The 25,485-nt window shown below is 45.0% G+C and overlaps 1 protein-coding gene across 1 annotated transcript in view; it reads right to left on the reverse strand.

Annotated features, from left to right (window-relative positions):
• Positions 1–25,485, reverse strand: part of PLXNB1 (plexin B1) — a 77,315-nt gene that overhangs the window by 19,520 nt on the left and 32,310 nt on the right. Inside the window, exons 3-16 of the mRNA XM_056501749.1 lie at positions 18,753–19,896; positions 14,043–14,225; positions 13,502–13,630; positions 11,597–11,697; positions 10,837–10,969; positions 9,980–10,136; positions 7,051–7,159; positions 6,844–6,952; positions 5,401–6,261; positions 5,155–5,280; positions 3,957–4,079; positions 2,906–2,999; positions 2,489–2,655; positions 1,318–1,469 (exon numbers count right to left, since the gene is read on the reverse strand). Of these exons, the coding sequence (XP_056357724.1) occupies positions 1,318–1,469; positions 2,489–2,655; positions 2,906–2,999; positions 3,957–4,079; positions 5,155–5,280; positions 5,401–6,261; positions 6,844–6,952; positions 7,051–7,159; positions 9,980–10,136; positions 10,837–10,969; positions 11,597–11,697; positions 13,502–13,630; positions 14,043–14,225; positions 18,753–19,886 (3,578 nt within the window). The 5' untranslated portion in view covers positions 19,887–19,896. The remainder of the gene's footprint in view (positions 1–1,317; positions 1,470–2,488; positions 2,656–2,905; positions 3,000–3,956; positions 4,080–5,154; positions 5,281–5,400; positions 6,262–6,843; positions 6,953–7,050; positions 7,160–9,979; positions 10,137–10,836; positions 10,970–11,596; positions 11,698–13,501; positions 13,631–14,042; positions 14,226–18,752; positions 19,897–25,485) is intronic.

Raw genomic sequence — 25,485 nt, forward strand, 5'->3', positions numbered from 1 at the left:
GCAGCAAGGAGTCCCCATGTTACAGCACTGATTTGTTAACAGAAAAGCTAATCTGCAACAGACTTCCCAGCCCTCCTGCAGAGCAGGAGATTAATTTTGTCTGGGCCTTGCTCAGGAGCGAGTTCCAGGTTCACAGCTATATCCTCTCAACTAAAGAGGCTGAGGAATTTGAACTTAGGCAGTGCAGTCCAAGCCAAGACCCTGTGATGCCAGGTGATTTACAGATACAGAACACAGACAGTGCTAACCCCAGAAAGATTATACTCTAACTCTAGGATGAGAACAGAAAGCAGATGGATCCAGACAAACAAATTGCACAGACAGGACAACATTGCTCAACACAGCAGGCCATTCCCAGCAGGATCTTACCTGGCTCCTAGAGGGAAGGGTGCTACAACTACTGCTACCATGGAATGGAAAAACATGTTTGTGACAGCTCTGATAAGAGGTTACTCACAATCGCTCTCCTCTTCTCCTGCTGGTTGTTTGGCTCCTTGCCCTCCCTTTCCAAAGCTCCCATCTAACCGCCCTGCCACTGGCCAACTACACAAATATCACAAATATCCTTTTCTCCTTGCTTCCTAGTTATCCCCCACTCATACCTCTTAACACCTGGCTACCGCTTTATTATTTTGTTTTCTCCTGGCCAGATACACCAGCTGAACAATTCTCTGTCCCTGACATGACCCAGATTCAGAAGGATTTCTGCTTCTTATCCTTCTCCTTGCCATTACTTTTACAAGCACTGTGTGACCTGTTAGGCTTTCCTGAATACCAAAAGAGTGGCACTGGGCCCACCAGGACTTCCTCATCTGTCCCTGACAGAAAGGATCTTTTCTTTGAGTTTGTTCCTGGGGGGAAGCCTTGCTAGCAAGTGAAGACTGACAGTCTAGGAGTGTGCCTTCAACCACGTGTTCCCATCCTCACCCTGTGTTAACATGGTCAGGCTATTTCCCTATCAGTGACACTTGCACAAGTCATGTCCTTTGCTCTATTGAAATCTCCTGTGGCTGAGTGAAACACCCATGAAACTGCAGGGTTCTGAGCCCACAACTCCCTGACCTGACTGTGGGCTCTGTCTGGGCAGTGTGGTTGGAATATGACATCACCAGCTGTCGCCTTGTACACAACCTTATCTCTCTAGGGTCACTGCCTGAGCAACTATTCACACAGTGACCTTTTACTCAGGGCATCCCCTGGGAATGGGCAGGGCTCAACACCTACTATAGCAAAGGCAAAGACATCTCAGGCTGGGTCAGCAGCCAAGGGAAAAGCCAGCACCTGCCTCTGGGAGGAGGTTTTTCACAGATACTCTACCTGCTAGAGATCTCATACTCTTGAGCATCTACGGCACAGGGAATTCCTGCAACAGTGACAGTTTCTGCAATGTCTTGATGTTTCTGCCCGAGGTTTGAGCCAGTGATGGTGATTCTAGTGCCACCTTCCACTGGTCCAGACAGGGGGTACACCTGCAAAGACATCCACGCACGTGTAAATGTCACAGTGTCCCAGACCTCCACAGTCTGGTGACTGATCTACAGCACAGGGCCCTTCAGATGCCCTGGTGTAAACTCTGCCTGCTCAGGTCACTGCTGCTGACTCCTTTTACTGGGTTGGACTAGTCCCAGGTTGCAGCCTCATCAGAAGAAAGGCCATAAAGAACACCATAGTTGGAGCTTTCCCATACCTCGCTGTTGCCAGCAGTCCCACCCAGAGGTGATAATCCACTTAGAAGGCAAAGACTACCCTGCTTTGCCTTCCCATCAACATGCTGGACACTCCATAGGGCACTTCTGCTGAAGAGTGGGAATGCACAGCCAATACATGTTACTAGTATTGAAGCAGCAAGCACCATTCCCCCCTCAGCATCAGGACAACAATGAATTGCATGCTGCACAAATGTCAAAGCTCTGTCCCTGAGCAGCATCCAAGGTGAACTAAGACAAGATGCAGCACATGGATGTTGTGTGCCACAGAAGGGAGGACAAGCTGACAGTAAAAGGGACACATGGCTACAGACACTTGTCATGTGGCAGTTAGCAAGAAACATTTAAAATAAACAGACAAAAATAATTAATTCCAGTAACCTGTCATGCCTTTCTCATTGTTGCTGTGCTGTTGGCATTAGGTTTTACCCTCCATTGCCGCAGGCTTAATTGGGCCAAACTGTTTCAGATTCTGGCTCAGGACAGTTGGAAGACCCACCTGTGGACTATTTCCCAGCTGCTAAATGATTCTGGTGTGCCAGTTTCAACTGAGATATAAATGAATGATTCCCCACTGTTCTCTACCAGCAAACTGAAGGCCCAGCAACAACAGTTTAGAATCCTCACAACACTGAGGGACCCCAACTGAACTTCCTCTTCAGAAGGTCAATACATTAATGAGCTGCACTGTTTGCACTCTGAGTTCAGAGCCCTTTGATTTCCACTGCAGAACAGAGCCCTTCTTGCCCTGTGTGCAGTACACCAGTGAGCAAATTACTCACAGAGTGAATGAGAGGTGCTGGACACAGGTCTTCAATTTCTTCCTTGCAAGAGCCCCTGAAGATACAGCTGGGGTTGTCACCTCCACACCACACACAGTTGTATTTTGAGTCAGCTGTTTGGCAGCGGCTACAATCAGTGTGTCCCACAGAGCAGTTGTAAAAAGTCACTGCAAAGGAGAAAAATTCAGAGGTACCTGCAAACATCCCCACAGGGCACAGCTTAACCCAGCAACCTGGTGGCTTTTACAAACCCTACTCCCCCTCCTGCCCACATGACAAGCAACAGAAGTGAAGCTTGTTTTCCTTAGTTTTCTTGTGATAGGGCCACCACAGGTACAAAAAGCCTCATTTGAGGATTTCTCAGTTCCCTTCCACCTCATTTGCTGTGTTTTTACTGGGAAGGTGTTGCACTCCTACCATGGAGATCTGCAGCACTGTCCACTCGAAGGTGTCGTCGCCTCTGTACAAACACCACAGCATTGAATTCGAGTTGAGGTGCTGTGTAACTGTACTGCAAAGACAAAGATCATCAAGAGGACTTAACAGAGGCAAAACCAAACCAGCTGAGTAGGCAAGAAGCACCAGCATCCACACTGAATAGTGCATGGCACATACAGCCTACATGGAGCTTCCATGCATGCAGACAAGGCAGTGTTAGGAGGGCAGTGGCAGCACAGGCTTGCCCTCACTGGTTCACAGTCACAATTATGCTCTAGAAAGAGTAGCAGGTTTTAGTTCACTAAGATGAACACTGAAAAACAACTCTGTGCTCACAACAATACTTGCCTAACTTCCTAACTGCATTCCTAAGTGGCCAATTCCTATCTACAAGCCACCTGCTCAGAAAGCTGCTCAAGCTGGCATTTATTTAATTTCACTAGAACTGATGATGTAGGATCACAACTGGTCTGCAGGGCTTATGTGCACAAGAGCCTGTGTTGTTCTTCTCCCTTAAATATATGAGATTGTGAACTAAAAATAACATCTCTGCTTGAAAATCTTGCCTTAAGTAAAATTCACACAGCATCCAGAAGCGTACATGTCTGTTTTAATTTTCCCTGATAATTATACAATTCACAGTCTTGCTTCTATCACCAAGGACAAAATCAGTACTAACAGCATTTTTCTTCTCACAAAAGAACAATCATCACAGAAGCCACGATGCAGAGAATGACAAACAGCAGTGTGTCAAGCTAAAAGCAGGAGTGGCACTGTGCTGGCCAGTTCAGAGACAGCACCATCCCCTGCAGCACCAGGTCATGTGGCTCAGACTGCACAATCTTCCTGAGGTTGAAGCTACCAGTAGTGGCAGGCAGCAGCATCACAGCTGAGGGCCCCAGAGTGCTAAATATCCTACAAATACTTTTGCAAAATATGCTCTGTTTTCCAGAGTTTGCCTTCCATCCTACTCTTTTGCTGAGCAAAACCAGTGTGAATTGTGAAATGGCACAGTAATCCCAGCACTCACCTGGTTCATCTGGCAGGTGATATAACAGAGGGACTTGTTTGTTTCTTCTCCTTCCACATAAGCTTCCATCACCACTGTTCTCCCCTCCAAATTCAAGACACACTCATAGTCCCACTGCTGGTCCTGCAGGAGACACATGGCACCACTTCTCAGTGACACAGAGCTTCAGGCTGCACAAGTGTCCTCCTGCCTCTCCAGTTCAGCACCCTCCCTCAAGCCACCAAGCCAGCACTGTGCTCCTCTCATTCCTCTCATTATGCCAATTCTGTGCTATATTCAAGGGCTGTCTATGCTGTGACTGCCTCCATGTATGAGAGGCAAACCAACACAAAACACCTAGAATGGAGCATGTGTGTCACTGTGCAGAGAACTTAGCACAGAGAAAGAAATTAAAAAAAACAAAGGCAGTGGGACTGTGAAGTTATACCAGGACATCCCTGTGAAACACTAGCTTGGAGATGAAGAATAGGTGAAGAACAGATTAGGGCAGAGCATGTCACAAACAGTAAGTGTATATTTCTCCTCCCTGTCTCTTTCCTATAAAGCTTCCACTGAATTGCTTAGATACTTCCTGTAAAAAAGCTAGATATGCATCTCTCTGGAACCAGCTCTGCTCCTCTGAGCAGCGCAGTATGTCAGGTTTAATGTATAAAGTAACAATTAGACTGTGGGCTGCATGTTCTGAGTTGGTTTCTCTTGTCAAAGGTTACTAAATCATCTTCTGTCTTGGGAAGCAAAGAGAGTTTTTATCAGAGGCACACCCAAGAAACAGCTGTCAAGGGTGGTTTTCCCCACTTCAGAAGTTTCAGGTATGGCAGGAATAGCCACATTAACATGAGCATGCCAGAAAGGAAACAGATGACTTGTTTTTAGTTTATGGAGACACAAACAAAAAGGATTCAGCACAAAGTTATTCCAAGAACTACTATCTGCAGTGCAGCACAGGTGTAATTTACACGCAGATCTTTTCCAACAGGTTGGTGCACACCTGTTCTCTCCCCTTCTCTGGGTGACCTTCTACACAATAATATATCCAGCTATGGAATTCTTTATGCACAGAAATAGGTTATTCCTCTAAGACAAACCTAAGCAGTCACACCTGTATCTTACACATATTTAGCAGTCCACTGGCCAGGTTGCCCAAGCAGTATCCTGCATTAATGCAGCTTCTTGATGGTGATGGCATTGAGTTGAATACCTGATAGAGGTGGAAGTTCTTTCCCAGCAGGGTTATCTTCCTTGCCACATTGACAGGAAACAACGAAGATCCCTGGATTCCCTGCACGCAGGGACATGCATTTGGACCCCAGCTAGGCTCTTCACTCTGAAAAAAACCACAGGACACAACCCCTCCAGTGTGCTGAAATACTAGACTGGCAATCTGTAAGAGAACTTCAAAGAGTTACAGCCTTAGACCGTGAATTACAAAAGGCCAGTAACTAACCTCCTCCCAAAACTCAGGGGCATCATACTGATAATCGAGGTCAGGGTGAAGGATCCTAGGAAAGTCAGGGACATCCCTCTCTGAAGAATCACCATCACCCGACAGAAGAGTAGAAGCAGAGAAAAGAGATGTGTCATTCTCAGCCTGCAGCAAATCCATCCAGTCCTCTGTGTCCTGGAGCTCTGTGCCTTCCTCCAGCAGCCACTGCGGGGGAGCTGATGTTGGCAGCTCTGAAACAGAGCGCTCAGTTCCTGGCAATCCAGGAGCATCATCAGAGACAGCAGGGCTCCCTGGCACCTGGCTGGGGGTCTGGGGAGATGAGATGGCAGATGTCAGTGCCTCTGTGGTGGGAAAAGGACTTGGAGGCCACTTGAAACTCGTGACATGAGGGGAAGGTGTTACAGCTGCCATTGCAGAGGTGTGCACAGGGCTACCCCCGAGGGTGGTGGGTGGGTCTGTGTGCTGGGCCTCCCGGGCTGTGGCTGGCCCTTCAGTGGGCAAGGCCATGTGATCCATGTTTTTAGACGGGCTGGAGAGGACAGATGCAGCAGAAGTTGTCTCTGGCACAGTGACAGCGGGTTTGTCTGCTGGTGGTGGCAGTGGGGACGCTGTGGCAGCCTGCAGAGAGGTGGCCTCACTGGAGAGGGTCAGCTGGGTGTAGCTGGGGCTCGGCGCTGGCGCCGTCGTGGTGGCCGAGGCTGCGGAGGGCGTGACGTGGATGGGCTCTGTGTGGGGCACAGTGCTGGGGCCCACAGGCACGGGGGTGGTGACAGCTTTGGTGGCCATGCTGGGGGCTGTGGTGGAGGACTTGGTGAGGGGAGCAGCTGAAGAGGGGTACACACTCGAGGTTGGGATCTGGGCCTAGAAACAAACAACACGGTGCAATGAGAAGAGGGAAAGAAATCAAATAGAATAAAACCCAAGCAGAAAACACTCCGTATGACCTCCCATAGACAAGAGCTATTTCACTCTCTGGATTTAAATGAGAGCTACATCTTATACCATCTTTTGCCAGGGGACTGGGGAAAGTTTACAGTGCAGAAGATCCAGCAACACTCCCTCTTCTCACAGATGCTTGCACTGGCCTCCTCTCAGGGGGAGGTCTGCCAGTCTTTATCCTCCACAAAAATGCAAGGCCACCTGTGGGAGCCAGAAACAGGGCACCTGATCCATCTCCCTGCCAGCTTGCTCTTGTCCTTCCACTTTGACAACACTGGCTGCACAGCCCCAGGACAAGGGTGACCTGTTTCATCTGAAGGCACTTCCCCACAAAGCTGTAGTATCAGGGATGCAGAGCCTCGTGTCATTCCAAGGGGAGCTCCTCTTTGCTGCAACAGTTCACCTCCACGCTTGATGTGACTGACAGCTGCTATTTTACCTGAGGAGATCTGACTCACTGAGGCTGTGAGAGCACACAGGACTAGGACTGAGCAGGAGACGCACCCTTTCATTGTAGATAATGGTTCCTTCCTCACAGGCTGCTTTGTGGGTGCAGAGGTGCTGCTGGATGCACCAGTTACATCCCCAGAGACTGCTCACACACTTCTGGCACCTGGAAGAATGACAGAAAAGCAGCTGCTAAGACAGGACAACCCAGAAAGGGACAGCCACCCTCCCTAGAACTACAGAAGAGAAAAAGCAGGTGCTCACGGTGCCGATTTCCACAGCAGGGCCACTGCAGCACAGTCATAGAAAGAGAAGTCCACAGAAGCAATGAAGATGTCATGGAAACGCACTACAAGCTTTATGGTGACATGATCTGAAAATGAAAATAAAAATTTCTTAGAAATGGAGCCCCTACAAGTTTGCCATACTGTTAGGAGACACAGCGTGCTTTAGGATAGGCACTGTCAAACACTGAGACAGATTCCCTTCCATGCTTTTAGCACCTCAATCACTGGATTATCCTATGGACACTAAAAACAGGTTGGACAAGTTCATTAGGAGTAGTTTGTGACAGCTCTTGCCAACCCATGGGAAAGAAGCCTAGTCTGAAGATCTCTCCATCTTTATCTCTAATTCCACTGCCATCTCTGTATTACAGGAAGAAGTAACACTGAGGTTCAAAGCTGCTTGTCTTCTTTTGTCATCCAAAGGAAAATGAAACACTTAGAACTGATGTGCCCTTCACATGCTGCCTTCACCTTGAGAGCTTTATTCTATGACCAGACTAAGAAGTGAGTCAGGGAAGAGGTTTATAAGATTTGTAATCTCACTTGCAACGACTGAAGGCTAATCTGCTTTAAAATCCAGGTCTCACATCAACTGCAAGCCTCAGGATAGCCCTGTTCTCTTTGCAAAGAGACTGTCACTGTTTTTTGTAGACCAAATAGCTGCAGAGATGGTCGAAACTTACTGCAGCTGATAGCATCAGCTGGAAGGAGATATTTTGCATACGACAGTACTAAATCAGCTAATTAATCTTGTCCCAGACAAATGCCTCCAAACTTAGAGCTGGTCGTTAGTTCTCCAAATAATGGGAACATACTGCATTCTCTGCTCAACCCCAGGAACTGCTGCTTCTCTGAAACAGTTTACAATAAAAGTAACAAGAACCTTGTACACTGCTCCTCTCAGAATGAGATTTCAGAGCTCCTCCTGCAAGCAATCTCTAGTCACAACAAAACAATCAACATGCGAAAAACCAGTCAGCTCTAAGCTGGGTTCCTGATAGGATGGCAAGGGAAACAGAATGCTAATAAAACAGTGATGAGGGGTGTATTGAAACCCAGGATGTGCAGAAAATAAGGGTATATCCAATGTATCTGGAGGCTGGAGTCACTGCAATACTGCCAACTCCTATCACTGTCATAGAGGTGATTGCATTTGGCAGTGGTAGAAAGGCTAACACCTAGGGTTATGACACCATATTTATAAATACTCCTTTCTCCAGAAAAGCCATTATTACCCATGGCTGCCAATAATGCTGTTTGACAGTACAGAAGATGAGGTCAAGCACTTGCAGATTGAGAGCAAGAGTTCGTGCTACTAACTTGGACCTCAACAGCTATGTATGATGGATGAGCTGGTATGCAACCTTTAAAATAAGGCCAGAAAATGGCAAATATTTTAGTGAACTGGGAAAAGTATCATAAGTGGAAATAGGAAAGTGCTGGTATCTAAGGCCCTAATGAGATCTCATTTAGAAAACAATATATTAATCTAGTTACCATCTTCAAATTCATCTTAGCAGAAGCTATGCATAGAGGGAATAACAACACAGTGAAGGAGAGAGGAAGTCTGAGGAACAAGAGAACATGAAGAAGAAGCTGGCACAGTTAAACAGCAAAACTCTGTGCTAGAGACATCTGGCCATAGCTCATTGAGTGGGAGAAGCACGGCGGAAGCAAAAGGACAACACAAATAGATCAAACAGACAGAAACTATCCACCAGCAAGTTTAGGCTACAAAACAGGAACCACTTGATAAGTCTCAGACACAATATGAACGTAATGTAGGTAGGGCATCTTGGAATAAAAGCAAGGCTGACTTACAAAGAAGTTGATAAGAATATCTGAAGCCTAGAATAATGAGAACTGGCTTTATCTACACTGATTTTTCACAACTGTGCTTAAATTCAGGCCCACACAACTAAACAGAGAAGCAAATCCTGCCCACTCTGCTTGCAGTGGCAGTCCATGAAGCCCTCTTCCTTCTTAGCCTGACCATTCTGAATGGAGACCTGGTGGGCTTGTTCCAGACTAAAGCAGTGTGAAAGCCAGATATTATCAAATAATATTGAAAATGAAGGAGTTTGAGATTGAATGAGCATGTTAGCTGAGTTCTGGTGTCATGTTATGTCCATGGAGATTGCTTTATACCTATTAGCAGCTGCACACTTGTACAGAAAAATCTGTTTAGCCGTTTAGGTGAATGGTGGGGAATGCATCCCAATGGACACCTGCCTTTTACTTCTGATGAACAAGCTCTTTGAAGAGATCAGCTCATCAGAGCTCACACTGACAGGCTGGGTAAAATCCAATGCAAAGAAAACAAACCAAGAACTTTCCAGGTTCTTCAGAGTGGCCAATCAGCAATACTCAGCCAGCTATTGTTCACAGGCTGACTGTGTATTTTCTGAGGTTATGCCACATAGCACATATGCCACATATGCAGATTTATTTCTATCTTTAAGGACCATGGGTCTCTTCTTGCCTTTCCTTACATGTACTTTCTCCTTCCACCACATGGATTTTAAAAAGGTTGCGTTTTGCTTGGTTCTAATAATAAAGCAATATTTATGAGCATTTTCTCCCCAGATTTTGAAAAAGCTGCCAAACCAGCCACTTCTCTAGACTGCATTTCAGATCACATTCAGATTTGCATACAACCCTTCAAACAGGATCTCCTTTCCAACTATCAGAATTTGGCATTGGAATTTGGCAACAGCCCAAAATAGCACAGGATGTGTGTGACACAAGTAGAAAGCAAACAGATATTATGAGGAATGAAATGAGCACCTGCTGACAGTCCACATATATTCATGGCTGTTAATCCTGGCAATACGACGACCTACAACGTACTTTCTCCCAACAATGTTATCAGAGCTATCATGCTCCATTGAAAGCATTTCACTAACCTGTTCCTGTTGGCAAAGCTGGTGCTTGGCTGGGATCTGGAGAAGGACACATGATTCCTGACTCTGTCAGAACTGCTGGGCTTTCGTAATCTTCGAAATAACACGAATAAAATTCTTCCTCACGCAGAGGAGGTAAGTCAGAGATGGCCAAGAATATCTGTCAGTTCAATAATACCCAGTAAATAATTGGCTTTCATTTAATATAATTTTTTGGTTCTGTTTTTTTAAAGGAAGAATCTCTTAAAGTAGTTATCTACAAAAACACTCATTTTCCTGTAATGTCTCCTAGGACTGACTGTTCCATTCATCATCTCCTGCCATTCCCGAACTAAACTTGGCATCTCTCCATCAACTGACAACTTCCCCATTGCCCAAGCCTCTAGAAAAAGACAGGTTCTTGCCACCTCCTGACACAATGACAGACTTCAAATCACTCCAGCACCTTCTTAGCTTTTCTGCCAGCTATCACATGCCAGACAGGAGCTGTAATTTTGGGCGACTCCTTTCAGGCCTTCCTGACAGCAAGTGACAGAAACACTGAAAGCACAGACACAGGCACCTTATAAATACTAAAACAAGGAGGGTCCCCATCCAAGCAGGCATCACATACTCCAGAATACCTAGTAACTCACTGTAGGCAAGGACATTTAGTGTTAGGGAAAACAAAGAAGCAACCAAACGACTGAGTTAACAGCTTGGCTATACCAGGAGATAAGTCCCTCATGTGAGGCAGACAACGTGCCAGAAGGTTCAGTGTTTCAGCACCCCAGTGAAAGCAACAGAACACCTTATGACTCCTCAGTTTGCAGAGGTCTTTCTATAAGCTTGAGCATCATCAGAGGATCACCACCACTCACATTTCTCTTTTCCTCTCTGCTGATATTGGCTGGAGTTAGTGACTGGACAGACAGACACTGCTGTGTAGAGTTAAAGCTCCAGAGCCACTGCTCGCTCAACCTGGACCGCAAGCACTCGGAGCGACGGCTGCACCTGCAGGGAAACAGCAAGAAGCCCTGTGAGAGACCTGAGCAGCAGGTTGTGTTTGGCTTCCAAGCAGACCCTGGCTGTCTCAAGCCTTGCTAGAGTCTTGGGGAAGCTGCTACACCAGCCACTGAAGTCCCAGCCTCCCACCACCTTCAGTAACAGGATGAACTGCTGCTAAGTTATAGATGGGTAGGCATTTCTTGGGTGTCAGGGCTCATGAACTACTTTCTACAGGGAAGCAGAGCCAGCAAGCAGACACAGCAACACAGTAAGGAAACAAGAAGTGAAAGACTGCTAAATAAGACACCAGAAGAAGAGACAAGATAGCTTCTCTAAACCTGCAGTGTGGTAGTTTCAGCTGACTCAAATGAGGCTGAAATCTAATAAACAGGAGTATTGTGGGTGGTGCCAAAGACTCAAAAAACATTGCTTTTTTGATGTCTCTGTATGCAACTGCTATTGCTGCTGGCAGTGTTTTAGAGAAGTAGAGAGAAGAATGATAAATTAGACCAAACACCCCATAAAGGAACTAAAACTAAATCCAGACACAGATAAAAGGAAGAGAGTAAGCAGGGACAATCCCTAGGCACTCTCCCTCCAAAATCCTTACAGGTGAACAGGGATCTATCTTACCTTCCCTGAAGGACACACCAGCCACAGTAGGGATCTTTCAGTGCCAGACAGGACTCACAGTCCAAGTACAGGGAACATTCCATTATGGGAACCTTTACCACCTGCCAGAGAACAAAATGAAAAGTGGAAAACACAGCACACACAACAAAGCTCCCAGATCATTGGATTCTTATGTCTAACTAGCAAGTCCCATCATCTGCATGCTCATTAAAACAACTTCTTGATCCTCAATTTATCCTCCCATAAAGACAAAGAAAAAAGGAACAAGTTTCCAGAGCCCATATGAAAGCCATTTCACATATTGTGAAGGACGTCCAAACATGAGGCTGTAGAGAGGCACTGAGGAAAGCAAACTGTATTGCTATTCATCGGCTATTCTTGAAAAACACAACACATCTTGCAAGGAGGAAATTTTATTTAGTCATAAAACTGGATTTTAACAAAGTGAATTACAGAATAGCCGACTGATTGTCATCCACTCTCTTGCTTTTCTGAACTCTGACATATGAGATCATCTCTCCTGACACACAGGTGACTGAAGCTGGAGACAGCAGCTACAGCTGAGGTCTCTGAATCCATCTGCACTACTGCCCAGCTCTACCTCGCAGAACTATCATTTTGACTTAGAGTAGACCCTGAAGCTTTGATCAATGTGGAACAAAAACTTTCTGCCATCTCAGGGTAAATTTTACTTGCAAAATTTTTATGCTTTAACTTACCATACTTGCTGATTTCAGCCTCTTGCCCTCTTTAATCTGCTACTACACTTCAGCTACCACTGTCAGCTACTTTGAAATATCAACTTCTAATCCCAGACCTATTACTTTAGCTAAGTACATGATGTAATTTGCATCTTTTAATTGGCAGAACAATTACTGTTAAGGATATATTTCAGATTTCCCTAATCTTCTTCTACTCACAAATTTCAACTCCTGCTTTGAAGTGTTTCAAATTTTACAAGTATCTCAAAGTGCACTGGGGGAGTGAAGGGAAGCAGTGGCTCTCATTTTTTATTTTTTCTTCCCTTCAGAGTAACTCAAGGACTGTTTTTTCTTTACTAGGAGGATCCTTTTCTTTCCAGCTCAAGGAGCTGATATGAGTGGTGGTACAAATCCTCTCAAATAAAGTATCCATGGCTGGATTTCCTACTCAGCAGACACCAATATCCCAAAAGCCTGAGGCATTGCAATGCCTTCTCCTCCAACTGACTCTAGGCACAAATAGAATTACAGAAAGCAAGAGTAAAGAGAAAGGTGCCTCACATGGGTCCTTCCACAGCTTGATTTCATCTGCAAGTATGTTATTATATCCCTGGTCAGAGAACACCTCTGCTATCTGAAGGCATTTCCCACACATTTCTGCTTTTTGTAGGTTACAGAAGAACAGCTTGATCTTTTAACTGATTAAAACCAGAAGCGCTACACTTTAATTAAACAAAATCTCTCTTTTCTCTTTTCCATCTCCTGCAAAACCAAGATGGGTCACATGTGAACAGAGAGGCTTTCTTCTGCTCAAATGGAGATGCAAACTGCTGTCCAAACAGTTTCTGCTCAACACAGTGGAATCCAGGAATTGGTGGTCCCTTGTATCCATGCCAGCAGAGCAGCTTTTTACAGCCTGCAGTTCACATTCCTCCATCACTGCTGATCCAGCCTGACACACTTCAGAAAATGCACACGCAAACAAGCCATGGATTAGGGTAATAAGTCTTTCTCCATGCTTCCTCCAGCTTTTGGGAAAGGTCAGTCCTCAGTCCCTGTTCCTGTAGGAAGACTGACAGGCAGCTGCTGCCCAGCACAGGCTTAGCCAGGTGCAGTTTCCCTGCCTCTCCTCGCTCCTGTCAGCAGATTGTCTGGACACCTAGTGCTTTCAGCTCCTCTGTGGAAGGGATTGTATTGCTCTTACCATTGACTGGGTCATGACAAAGAGGTGCTCCTGCAACTGGTCGAACAGCAGGTCTCCACTCACCATGCTGTTCACCTGGATAGATACTGAAGCATAGGTGTGTGCCTCTCCCTGGGCTCCCAAGTACACCTGAAAGAGAGTCACAGTTGTGAGCAGGCAAAGCACCACCACAGGAGCTGGGGGCACCCATTCTACAACAGGAACAAGCTGGAACCACTGCTGTGTGCAAGAATTTTAACCTCCCACCAGAACCTCGGTGCAGAGACTTCAGCCTCATGAAGCACATGCCCAGAAATACCTGTGCAAACTACACAGGATGCACCAGCCCTGCTGCTGCCTCACTGCAGATGTAACCAAAGGCAATGTGGCCACGTTTTGGGCATTCACATTTTCCACAGGCAGTAGAGGGTGAGAAGAGACCACCTGATAATAATCTTTAGTAGGAACCCAACTCCCCAAGGAAAAACAAAAACTGCGTTTTTCCCCTTCTACTTGAGCATCCTTGGTTAGTTTTATCCTTTTTGCTGCATGCAGACCATACCTTGTGCAGCCTTCCTCTGCTGTCTCCCAGAAAAGCAATGGTGTGCCCATCTTCCACATTCACTGCCACAGCTGTCAGACGGGCGTCAGTTTTCTCCAGGAGCGGGGCTGCTTCCAAGGCCACCCGGCTGGCCATAGGGCTGGGAGTGTGGTCAGAGCCACAGGGGTAGGCATACAGGGTGTCCTTTTGGAGGAGTGAAAAGAACAGGGAAATCAGTACCCAAAAAATGGGTACAAATAACACTGGCACATTAAACACTTCCCACCATCCCCTTCTACCCAGATTCCCCAGCAGTGAATTCAGCTTTAACCCCTCTAAGCTTTTTTTACTGAGGGCAAAACCACCCATATTTTAATAATTAGCTTAGTTATGTTGGCTGGCTGTACCCTCACAGAATTCTGCAGACATTTCAGCCAGTTCATTCAGCATCAGTAATGAAATGCATTGAAACTCTCTCAAGTTCTCCAAAAAACATTGCTGTTACACACTGCCACAATACTGCTTTGGGGAAGATTTACTGTGTTTTCCAAACAAAGGAAAATAAGAAAATTTCTGTTTCCAGTGCAAAGCCACCTTGTGAAGTTTTACTTCAAAAAATTTGCATGGTTTTACTGTAACACCTACAAGTTAAATTCTAAGTCTGTCCTAATCTCAGCGCATCACAACATACATAAACACAGGGTGGGACACAATCTGCTGCAAAGAGCTTACTAACTGCACTTAGGAATCAAAGAGCACATACAAGAGACATCATTGCACACTGCTCCTCCTCAGCCTTGTGAGAGTTCTGAACATTGACTCCACTGCTATGTGCAGAAACAGTCATTCTTCTGTTCCAGTTAGTTCCCTCCCAGTGCCACCAAACCTTCACTTACTGCATTCTAAAGAGGGACAATGAAGCTGCCAACTTACTATTTGTTATGTGCAGAGAAAAGATATCCCATTATGATTCATCTTTTTCCTAAGTAACAAACTCAGTCTTGTCTAGGATAGTTCCTCTGTTGCTTTATATCTTTCTTGGTGCCTTGTTCCATGTCCATTTCAATTTTACAGTATCCTTTTGGAGACTGAATGTAGGATTGTTCATCCAACAATTACTATCTAAACCACCATTTTTTAATTGATCAGTGGCTTGTCTTCAAACAATGTGGCTTGTGTAAATTCAAGATTTTCATCATGAAATCCCTTATGGATAATGTTTTCACTCTCCTCTCCAGCCCCTTACTAATTACTCTGACAAAGCTGAGCGTGGAGCAGCACATTAACCATGTGGTCCATACTGACTCCAGCTCTCTCTCTTGCCTCAGGCAATTCAATTTAGACTCCTTGTGAGCAGGGTTATGTATTCCTTCTGTCTGATGTCTGTGGCTTGGTTTTGGCAGCTCAGGCTGCCCATACCAACCGGCACCAGGCAATGGAGCTGCCCCCGTCACAGATCCATGATAACAGCACATCATGGCATTCCTGAGGCTTCTGCTTATCTCCACTCACTGATCCCGTGGAAAACCTGGCCCTTTCTCACCTCTCCTCCCATTTTTCTCTCTCTCTTTTTTTTTTTTTTTTTTTTTGTGCACGTCTTTATGTTGTTGTTGTTAGCTTTGTTTGTTTTTTTAATACTTCACTGCTTCCTGGAGAAACTAGAAGTAATCAGCAGCTTTTGGTAATGTCTAAGGAAATCCCACAGTAAAATATATTTAACCTGCTCAGCTCTGTTCCCTTCTCAAATGCTTTGTTATCTTAGCAGGGAGGCAAGTCCTGATACAGCAGTTCCATTAACAAACCATGCCAGTTAGACTAGCACTGCTTTCAGTCCAGTGCTTTGTTCTTTTCCTTTCAAATATTAATTCAATGATTTTTCTGCACACTTGGTGTAAGGTTCTGACAAAGTCTGAGGAGGTTATAGCTTTTAATAACTGCTACCATCCTCTTTCAATGATTTTATCATCCTCTAAACTATCATTCATTTTTAGTGTCATATGTTTTTCTTACCACCTGTCGTTTGATTTTTAAGCTTCTTCCAATCATTTTGTAACTTAAAGATTTATATTTCTCCAGCTATCCAATTCCTATAAGATTTATTAGGAAGCAGTCCACTGCCAAAATTCCATGCTTCAAAGCATTAAGTGCTGATTTTGAATGGGATTCTAGGTATCTTTTGCAACCTTTGTACAAATTATGGAGCCTAATGACCTCACTACTGGCTGATTTTTCAAAGCCTGCTTAAAAAAAGTCCACATACAAGTCAGAAATATTTGTGAGCCAATCGTGCTCAGCACTACTGTTGCCTAGTTGTGATGCCAAGGGCAAGTCACTTCACACATAACATTTATCTACCACAAACCAACGTGACCTATGAAAGCTCTCCCAGCACTGGCACAGCCCAGCCGTGGCCTCGCAGGGGCTGTCTGTATAAAGTACTCATATAAATTTACATAGAAGCTGTTTGAATTGCTTGCAATGAATAGCATCTTGGCAACATTGCAGAAAATGCACTTGAGGGATCACCCAGTGTCTTAATGAAATGCAGCAGCTGCTGCTGTGAATTCTGCTGTGTGTATCCTATCTGCACAGGTAGGAAACAACAACAGGACAAGCTATATCTATGCATGAAGAGAACTAAAAACAAAAGGACTAGATATATGCCTAGAAAACTACACCCACAGAAGACATGCAACCTTCCCAAGCCTTGTAGAAACATGCTTCACACTTCCAATTTATCAAGTCACTAAATAGCTTCTACATACCCTCCTGCATCTCGGAACTAATGAATCTCCAGCAAACTGAACAAATTAAAATTAACTGGGTCTGAAATTCTTATAAAAACCAGCTGGGGGCTTTTTTTCCCCAGTTGAAGAGATTGTATTGAACTGTAAACCACAATTTTAGCTTCCCTTTTTGGGCTGAAACCCAGAGGCAGAGCTAACTAAGGAAAAGGGCATACCTTATGTGCTAGTTGGTTTGGAGACAGAAAAATGTGAGATTAATTAGCATTATCCTTACATCCAGCACAAGCTGCCACCACTGAAAATGAGTTAAAACTGTTCCTGCATAAAATGTCCATTGACAGCCGCTTCCACTCAGTCCTGACTGGAGCAGGCAGGAGCTGGCACAGACCTTTACATGATGTTAGATACAATTTGAACGACAACCGCTACTGTGTGCTGAATAGTGAAGGATCAGGTTTGTTAGGACATTTACATATCATTGGACACACTTGTTAATAAGACACCATCCTGTGGTCAGCCCACTCAAGCCAAACCATCCAGCTGGGATCCCGGGTTCATGCACCAGGAATCACAGAGAGAGAGACTGTTCTTATCTCCCACCCTGTGCATCTACTTCACCATTGGATCAAATGGTATAAGGGTGCTCTATATCATTTTGAATGAAGCATTTTTCTCATCTGCTTGTACCTGTTTGACATTTAACTCCCTAAAGCTCCCCTAAAAATCACTTGTGACAAGTCCTTCCATGTGGCCTTTCCAAGGACTCATGGGGCATGCCTAAGAAATACAGTGAAAGCAGGACATCAAGCTGGACAGTCTCCTGCTTCCCAACTCTTACATACTCCTCCTACCCTTATGCTCATCCTGCTCCAAGTCTGCTCTTTACCCTTCCCTTGTCCCACAAGTACTCTACAGTCAGCTTTAGCTACTGAAAGGAAAACCATAATTTTAAGACAGGTTTTGAACCACACAACCAAGCCCAGAAACTTCTAAAGCTCTGTGGTACCACTTTGCTTTTTGCGGCACCAGGCTGGGAAGGGGCAGCTCTCTGGACAGCCTGCTCTGTAAAGGGAAGACACAAGATAACACACTGCTCTGCTAAGGACCTGAGATACCCTTGCTACAAACAGACTGTTCACAGAGCCTCATGCCAGGACACTGCATCCAGGAGAGCACTGCTGCCCTGTGTTTGTATCACAGTCCCTGATTTTGCAGCCACTGTGGCTGCCAGATGGTGAGAATTCAGGGTCACAGCCGCTTTAGGACATATTTTTATCCTGCAACATCTCCTCATGCTTTTGTCACTGAACTTAAAGGATTATACCTATTACAGCTTTGGGGAAAAAGAGCCAGCTCAGGAAAACATCCTTTTTGTGCCCAAAATTCTGCAGGACTAAAGCAGTCTATAAGAAACTGGTACTTCCATAGAATCACAAATTACTAAAGTTGGAAGGGACCTCTGGAGACCATCTAGTCCAATTCCTCTGCCAAAGCAGGGTCACTTAATCCAGGAGGGTTTTGAACATCTGTGTTGACACTTGGTTTTGCTAATGTTCCCTTTTGTTCCCAAGTGCCCTTGCAGCTGTTGGGAGGTGCACTTCACCATAAGCAACAGGGACCCAGCACACCCCTTAAACTCCCTTCCCAACACACAGGAGCACATAGACATGCTCCTCTCCTTCCCTGCAGTGCAGACCAGGATTTGACACATATAAAGAACGACCTGAATAGCAGCTTCAGTTCTCTTGCCTAGGTACTGCCACAAGACAGGCCTCAGGGCCAGGTCACACCAGATGCTCTTCCCACTGCCACATGCAGTTCCTCTCCCTCCGCAAGGAATCCTGCCCATGTGGGACACAACGGACTGAGCCCAAAGGCTTTTAACCCAGATTTCAACATCCATCTGTGTAAGCAAGTTAACTTCAGGAACACAGAGCAACACAAGAACACACTGCAGGCTGCTCAAAAGCGCAAAGCCACTTACCGCTGGCAGCTGGACACAGTTGGAACTGACATCATATTCAATATATGCCACTTCTGTCCCTTCTTCTGACTTCCCATCTCTCATGTAGCAAACATCCCTAGTCCAGTTGGTCAGGCGATCCACTTCCTCCATGGCGTAGACACAGAGCGCAGACTCCTCGCTCAGTTTCCCAGAAGAAGCCTGCCAGGCGGAGAAAGCTGCGAACAGCACTTCCCCCTCGGTGTCCAGCTGCCCCTGGGCCAGTTCCTTTCCTGGCTGGGTGACATAGGCTGCTTGCAGGAGGCTGTAAGTGTTGGCTTTGCTCTGGCAGAGCAGAGGTAACTCCACGTACGAGTAATAGTGGGAGTCATCCAGGCAGATGCGCGAGATGTAGGTCTTGTACTCCCGTGACTGGGATTTAAGGTCCCTCCGGTAGAAGAGGAAATAGACACTGGAGCGGTAAGTGAAGGATTTAATGAAATGATGGTTATACTCTGACAGCCGGCCCACAGCCAGTTTTGCTGTTTCTTCATAGGAGAAAATGGAGTGAGAGTCTGTAGCCTGAACATCCCCTCCGTGGGCCCTGAGATTGCGGGTTGTGATGGGAGGAATCCCTCCTCCCACCCCTCGGCTGGTGTATCCTCGTCCCACAAACAGCAAGGGCACCTCATCCTTCGAGTAGGCGATGAGTCCCACAGTGGTGATATTGGGATCATTGGCAGCAACGTACTGAGTGTCACCAGGGCTCTCTGGGCGGAACAGGACGTGGTCAATGGATGCCAGGCTCCTCTTCTCACAGATTCCCTGGTGGACACTGCCACACACAATGAGCTCCTTCTGCACACTGTTCACCAGCAGCAGCTTGTTGTGATTGTCAGTGTGGTGTGCCTGAGGGCACTCCAGCTTCGAGACTGGGGGGAGGCAATCCTTACTGTCCAGAACTGGTCCAGTCTGAACCATGTTCTCCAACAGCAGGTCAGATGTCAGCTGAAAGAGAAAGTTGGTGGCTCCCAAGTAAATGGTCCCAGATTCCAAGTCCATGGACAGGTGGAGGAATTTTGTAGCATTGTGTGAGAATGTGACATACTGCAGTCCCCGTGGAATTGATGCTCCCAAGAAACAGAGAACGGGAAGAAGGAACATTCCCAGAGGCATGGTAAACACTCTGCAAGAGAGAAAAGGCTGTTATAACTCCTTGGAGCCAGGAGTAAAGATTAACACTCAAAATCCTTCAATAGCACCCACAGCAAGAGGCCTTTGGGAGTATCGGAGATTTAATTCAGTCATCTACACATCAGGTGACAGGTGGAGCATCCTCAGGAGAATGTGCAATGCTGCAAGTGCATGCAACATTGAAGCTGATCACTACTCCTGTAACATTGGAAAAATCCACATTTAATTCAACTCCTGCACAGCTGAGCTATGATGCTGTATTGGAAGTTCTCCAGGACAGGACCAAATTTCCATAGAGCCAGCACATTGTATATGGTGTTAATGAGCAACACCAGAGTAAAACAAACCGCTGTCTAAGACAAACACAACCTGCAGGACCACTGTTTAAATAAACTGTAGCTGAGATCCAATTTGGAGCAAACTTATAATCTCTTCACTCCATGTTTGATCTAGATATCATAATTAAACCCTCTCTTTGTTACCACTTACTGCTACCAACAGCCTCTTGTGGGGCTAAGGCTGCTCCACTCATGCTTCAAAAGAAACCTTCCCATGCCATCTCTGCCACTGAGCATCACCCACCCAAGCAGAACCTGGGTGCCAGGATGAGGCCTCTGGAGTATCAGTCACATCAGTTCCCAGCTTCCCCCTGGGGCCACCAGTCTGCCCCCAGTCCTGCCAAGGCAGACTCTGTGGGACCCCATCTCCCTGGGAAGTTACATTTTCAGCTGAGGAGGAGACCACCTTTACCTGTTCACCTGTTACTGTACTCTCTGGAGTAGAAGTCTCTTACTGGCACTCATTTCTCCACAGCACTTCTCCCAGTACTGTGAACTGTGATTTAAACATGCCTGTTTTGTGGACAATGCTCCATTCCTTCCCTGTCCCATGTCTCAAAGTGCAAGCTAGTCCACGTAGGGTGGGTGTTGGACAGACCCACAGAACCACCAGACCTGTTCAACTCCTCTCCAGAGGATAGTTAGACCAACTCCTTTTGAAACCTACTGTGATCCACTCAAGCCATGCCATGGACAGGAACAACTGCTCTGGACAACATGGGAAAACCCACAGCATGGTGGAAATGCAGTAATAAGTACCTGCAATGCTTAGATTAATGCTTTCCCCATGGAGAAATGGAAACAGCTGCAAGTACTCAATAATTTACTATGAGTACCACCTCATTTAAACTGAGAAGTAGGTGGTGATGCAGCTGTGAATCTACTTCCTTCCTCCCCTCCCTCCCTCTTGCAGACAGGGTATCAAAGCTGCATAGAGCTACACAGCTGCCAAGCTGGGTCAGAGGCTCCACAGAGCTGATTAGTACAGTATCTCCTCCAGAACTGGCCTGTAATCTGCTGTGCTCATTTTGGCAACTCAGCTCCTCAGGGGTGATATTAATTCTGTAGTTAAAGTTAAGAAAACTATCATCACTTCCCTCCTAGGGCATCAGCCCTCTTGGGTCTTCCTGGTAAGCTCAAAGTGCTTTTAGCTCAGAAGTGCTTAAAGCACAGAGGTAGAAAAAGATCTGCAGCATTTAAAGAGTAAACTGCTCCAGCATTTACTGCAGAACTGCACCAATTTAGGTCACAAACTTCTCAACCCACAAACTGTCTCACACACATTCTATACAATGCCCAGCGCACAATGTGCAGAAAACACAGTAGCAATGTTGAGAACAATAGCTGTAAGACCCTTAGATCCATCTTCTACTCCCCTACTATTGCAAAAAAACCCCAAAGAAGTCTGCTCTCCAGCTCCTTTGTCAGTAAAACTGGCATCTTTGCTCTACCTAAAGACCAGTTGAGAGGATTAGTTTACTTGTGAAATCCAGCGGATGGAAGGTATTATAAAAACAAGACTTTATTAAATATAGGCTTTGTGAAGCTCTGGAAAAGCTCTACTTCACACGGTTCTTGTAGGTAAGTAGGCAGCACTGTCAGGATATGCCTGGGCTCAGGAATGCTGGCTCTGGGCTGGCAGCTTTCCCCCAGAGCACACAGCCACTGATTCACACCGCACCAGCACTGTGTTTAGGCTACGTGCACACTGGGGCTTTTGTTTGCCCTGATAATGGACACTTAGTGCTTTCTGCTTCAGAGCCATGAACACACTCTGCTTCACCCAGACTGGCAAACTGCCCTGAACTACCCAAGGAGTCTCTTTTCCAGGGTGCTAAGTGAGTGCATTGTAGCACCTGAGAGAAACTCTCATCGTGTGGGAGACATTATGTGGGAAAAGCCAGCAAGGAGATACACACAGACTGAAGAAAGGAGATCTAATTTGACTCTACCCCCCTCACATTTACATTAGCAGAAAAGATTTTGCTCCAATTCCAACACATTAGTTATTTTTAATGCTTTTTCACCATTTCTATTGGAGAGAACTTGATTTAAGGAACCCCTTAACCACACAAGTGTCTCTGTACTATGCACTGCCATCATGCAGATGTCACAATGGCTTGTTGTACGACTGTCTGGAGTCTCCTCAGCTTCAAAGCTAAAAATGCCTGCAAACAAAGCAATAGGTGATGGCCATCCAACAGCAGAAGTTTGACTATGTTGTGAACAGCAACAATGACATGGCAAGAGGATCTTTGATCTGGAAGCAGCTGAAAATCACAAGACGTCATTATACTACACCACTCTGAGGAATCTGTAATCTTCTTTTGAGCTAATGCAACCTTCCTCTGCCAGCAGTTACACAGTAAAACCGGCATGTGCCTCCAGGATTTATGGTTTCTGAAAACAGTGGCTTTCTGGCTAGAGGTTATGCCTACTAGCTGCATGACTCTGCTGTGTGTCCCACAGAGCCCCACTGGCAACCACCAGGGCAGAACTAACCAATACTTCCACTCAAAGGCCAGCATATGACATCACTCCAGCAACATGGATCTTGTCACAAGCTCATTGATCTGTATTTGAAACTATCCCAAATGTTTCACTGAAAGCATTTTACCTATTGGAGCACCTTTACTGGAAATAGATTGGAAAATCTACTAGTTCTTCATTCCAGCAGACCATAATCAGGCTCTAACATACAGCTAGTCTTCTTTCAGTCACCAATATCCCCCTGGAAGTCACTTTGTTAAGAGCTAGTCCTTAAGAGTGATCCAGGTAAGAAACTACTGTCTGGTCCTCATGACTCTGTGAGAACAGAGAAAGCAAACCAAAACAGTAGTACAGCATATTCTGCAGGCTGGATCTAATCACCCTGCACAATGGAGAAACACTGAATATAATGCTCTTTGTTGCTCTTTGCTACAGACCCATTAGCAAATGAATTTGTATTTATTGCTCAGTGAGCAAACATACATTAGAAATGAGCATGACAGCGTACCTATCAGTATAGAAGCATGTGCACCCTACGTGAGAATAGAGAGGGGAAAAAAAAACCAGCAGCATCTTCTCATTTCGTTTCCAAGTTGTTTCTCAAGCACAGGCATCACTGTCTTTTTTATGCTTGCCTTTCAGCTAAGCCCATCACAACCTCTCCGGGAGGACAGGAAGGAGGAGGATAACCTACATTTAAATCTGATGGTTTCATGACAGGCTACACTACGGAGCTCTTTATGGATTTACTGAACCATTCTGCTTCCTGTGCTCACTGCTAGTGTATCACACAGCTGTTGCAGACAGATTGCACTAAAAGTGTGTAGCCTTTAATTAATTCTGAAGGCAATTGCCAAGGTTTAAAGATTCTTTTTAAATATTCCATTTTCCTGATGAATTCCTGTTAAATAGGAAAATGCTCCAGACAATACTCTGAACATTGCCTCTAACTCACCTTAAAATATTAATATCCAAATAATACTGCTGAGTTTCATTTATTTAATCTGGATCACAACAGAAGGGCTGGAGGATTAGTCAATTCTGCCACAGAATATTTATATCACAGCCACGTAACAACAACCACTAACATTAAAGCAATGGCACTATTGTGTTACTTAAAATTTGAAGCAAGACTTTGTTTTCTCTAGCACTATTTTTACCTATCTGACCTTACATATCCCTCTGAGAAATTTTACTTATTTATTAAAGAAACAAACTCAGAACTCATTTGGGCACATTTTAACAGCGTATCAACACATGGAGATTATTCCAGTCCTCACAGATTATTTCCCTAATACCACATTCTATTCTCCAAACATAGAGAGGTCAGCTACTGCTCCAACTTCTAGACTAGAAACCTAGGCTAGATTTCATATTCACCACCAAACCCAGCAGAATCAGCCTTAGAAAAAAATTAGGTCTCTGAAATGTGCACCTGCAATTTCCACCGTATCATTTGCAGAGCCAACCCGCAGTGTGAGCACTAAAAGATTTAAAAATTAAAAGCCTCATTCTTCCAGCTGCATGACAACCCTTGTGCTCCAGCACATTCAAATGGCCCAGCAGCAGGAAGATGACCACTGCTATGTTTTCTGCACAAAAGCCCTGAATTATAGTCCCCTTCTAAGCTTCATATGCTCAACAGAGACTTGCTGTTTTCTGCTGTGAAAGATGGCATTCCCATTAAATAAATAAATCTTTTTTTGAGTCTTATTTACTGCTGCCAGGCCAGTTCCCTGCTCTGTTGTTTAAGAAGACTTGCAGCAAGCAGCTTCAGCGGAGATGAACACAAACCTCTGTTTTCCAAGTAAAATTGACCCCAAGGAGAATTCCAAGTCCAAGCAATCTTGCAGTCAGAGCAGGACTGGGACAGAAAAGAAAGCTCTGTTATACCAGATGTGAATAACACCAAAGCTGAGGTCAAAATAACTTATAAAAAACCCCCAAACCTTAAAGACAATATCAAATATGAAATGGCAAGGTGGCAGAAATTCTGTACTACTGAATTAAGAGCATTCTTAGATAAATACTTGGGAAAATTATGTTTTCTAAATTCTTGATAGTTATTGCTGAACATTACAAGGTACTTTTCTGGATGGGGAGTTGAAGTTATACTAAAAGAATGTTGCACAAAATATTGTCAACTATGTGATAATTCAGTAATGCTCGTGCATTGCTCTTTGGAAAAACTGCAGAAAGTCCTCCTATATCTCTGGGGCTACCTAAATATTAATTTCAGCCATACTGGAATTAAATGATGGTAGTAGACAGGTATTTCCTCTAAAGAGCTCTAGCAAAACCAAACTTTATCCTTGCACTGATGAAAATATGTTATAAACACTGAGCTTCCACTTCAACTGGTAAATGAAGTGTTAATTATTAATACAATGTTAAGTAGTGAACTTTTTACAAACCAAGACCTACTACACAAACATTTACAAGGAATATAAAGTAACCACAATATGCTTACTGTTGAAGCTTTCTTCCTATATTTATACTCTATCATTGCAAATCAAGGGTTGACTTTTCCACTTTACCATCCTCCCAAACACTAACTCAATGTGAACTCAAGACCATGCTGCATGTGCATTTTTAAAAGGAGAAATCAAGCCAGCTGTTAGTTTCACAGCATCTTAACACAACCACAAGATAAGGTTCTGCCAGTGTTACACGTTTGAAGATGAAAGTCCCTTAGGATCTGCTCCAACTTTCTGTGTAATCAAACCACAAAACACCACTAAACATCCCTTCTA

This window comes from Oenanthe melanoleuca, chromosome 12, assembly GCF_029582105.1.
Source record: "Oenanthe melanoleuca isolate GR-GAL-2019-014 chromosome 12, OMel1.0, whole genome shotgun sequence".
NCBI classification, from domain to species: domain Eukaryota; kingdom Metazoa; phylum Chordata; class Aves; order Passeriformes; family Muscicapidae; genus Oenanthe; species Oenanthe melanoleuca.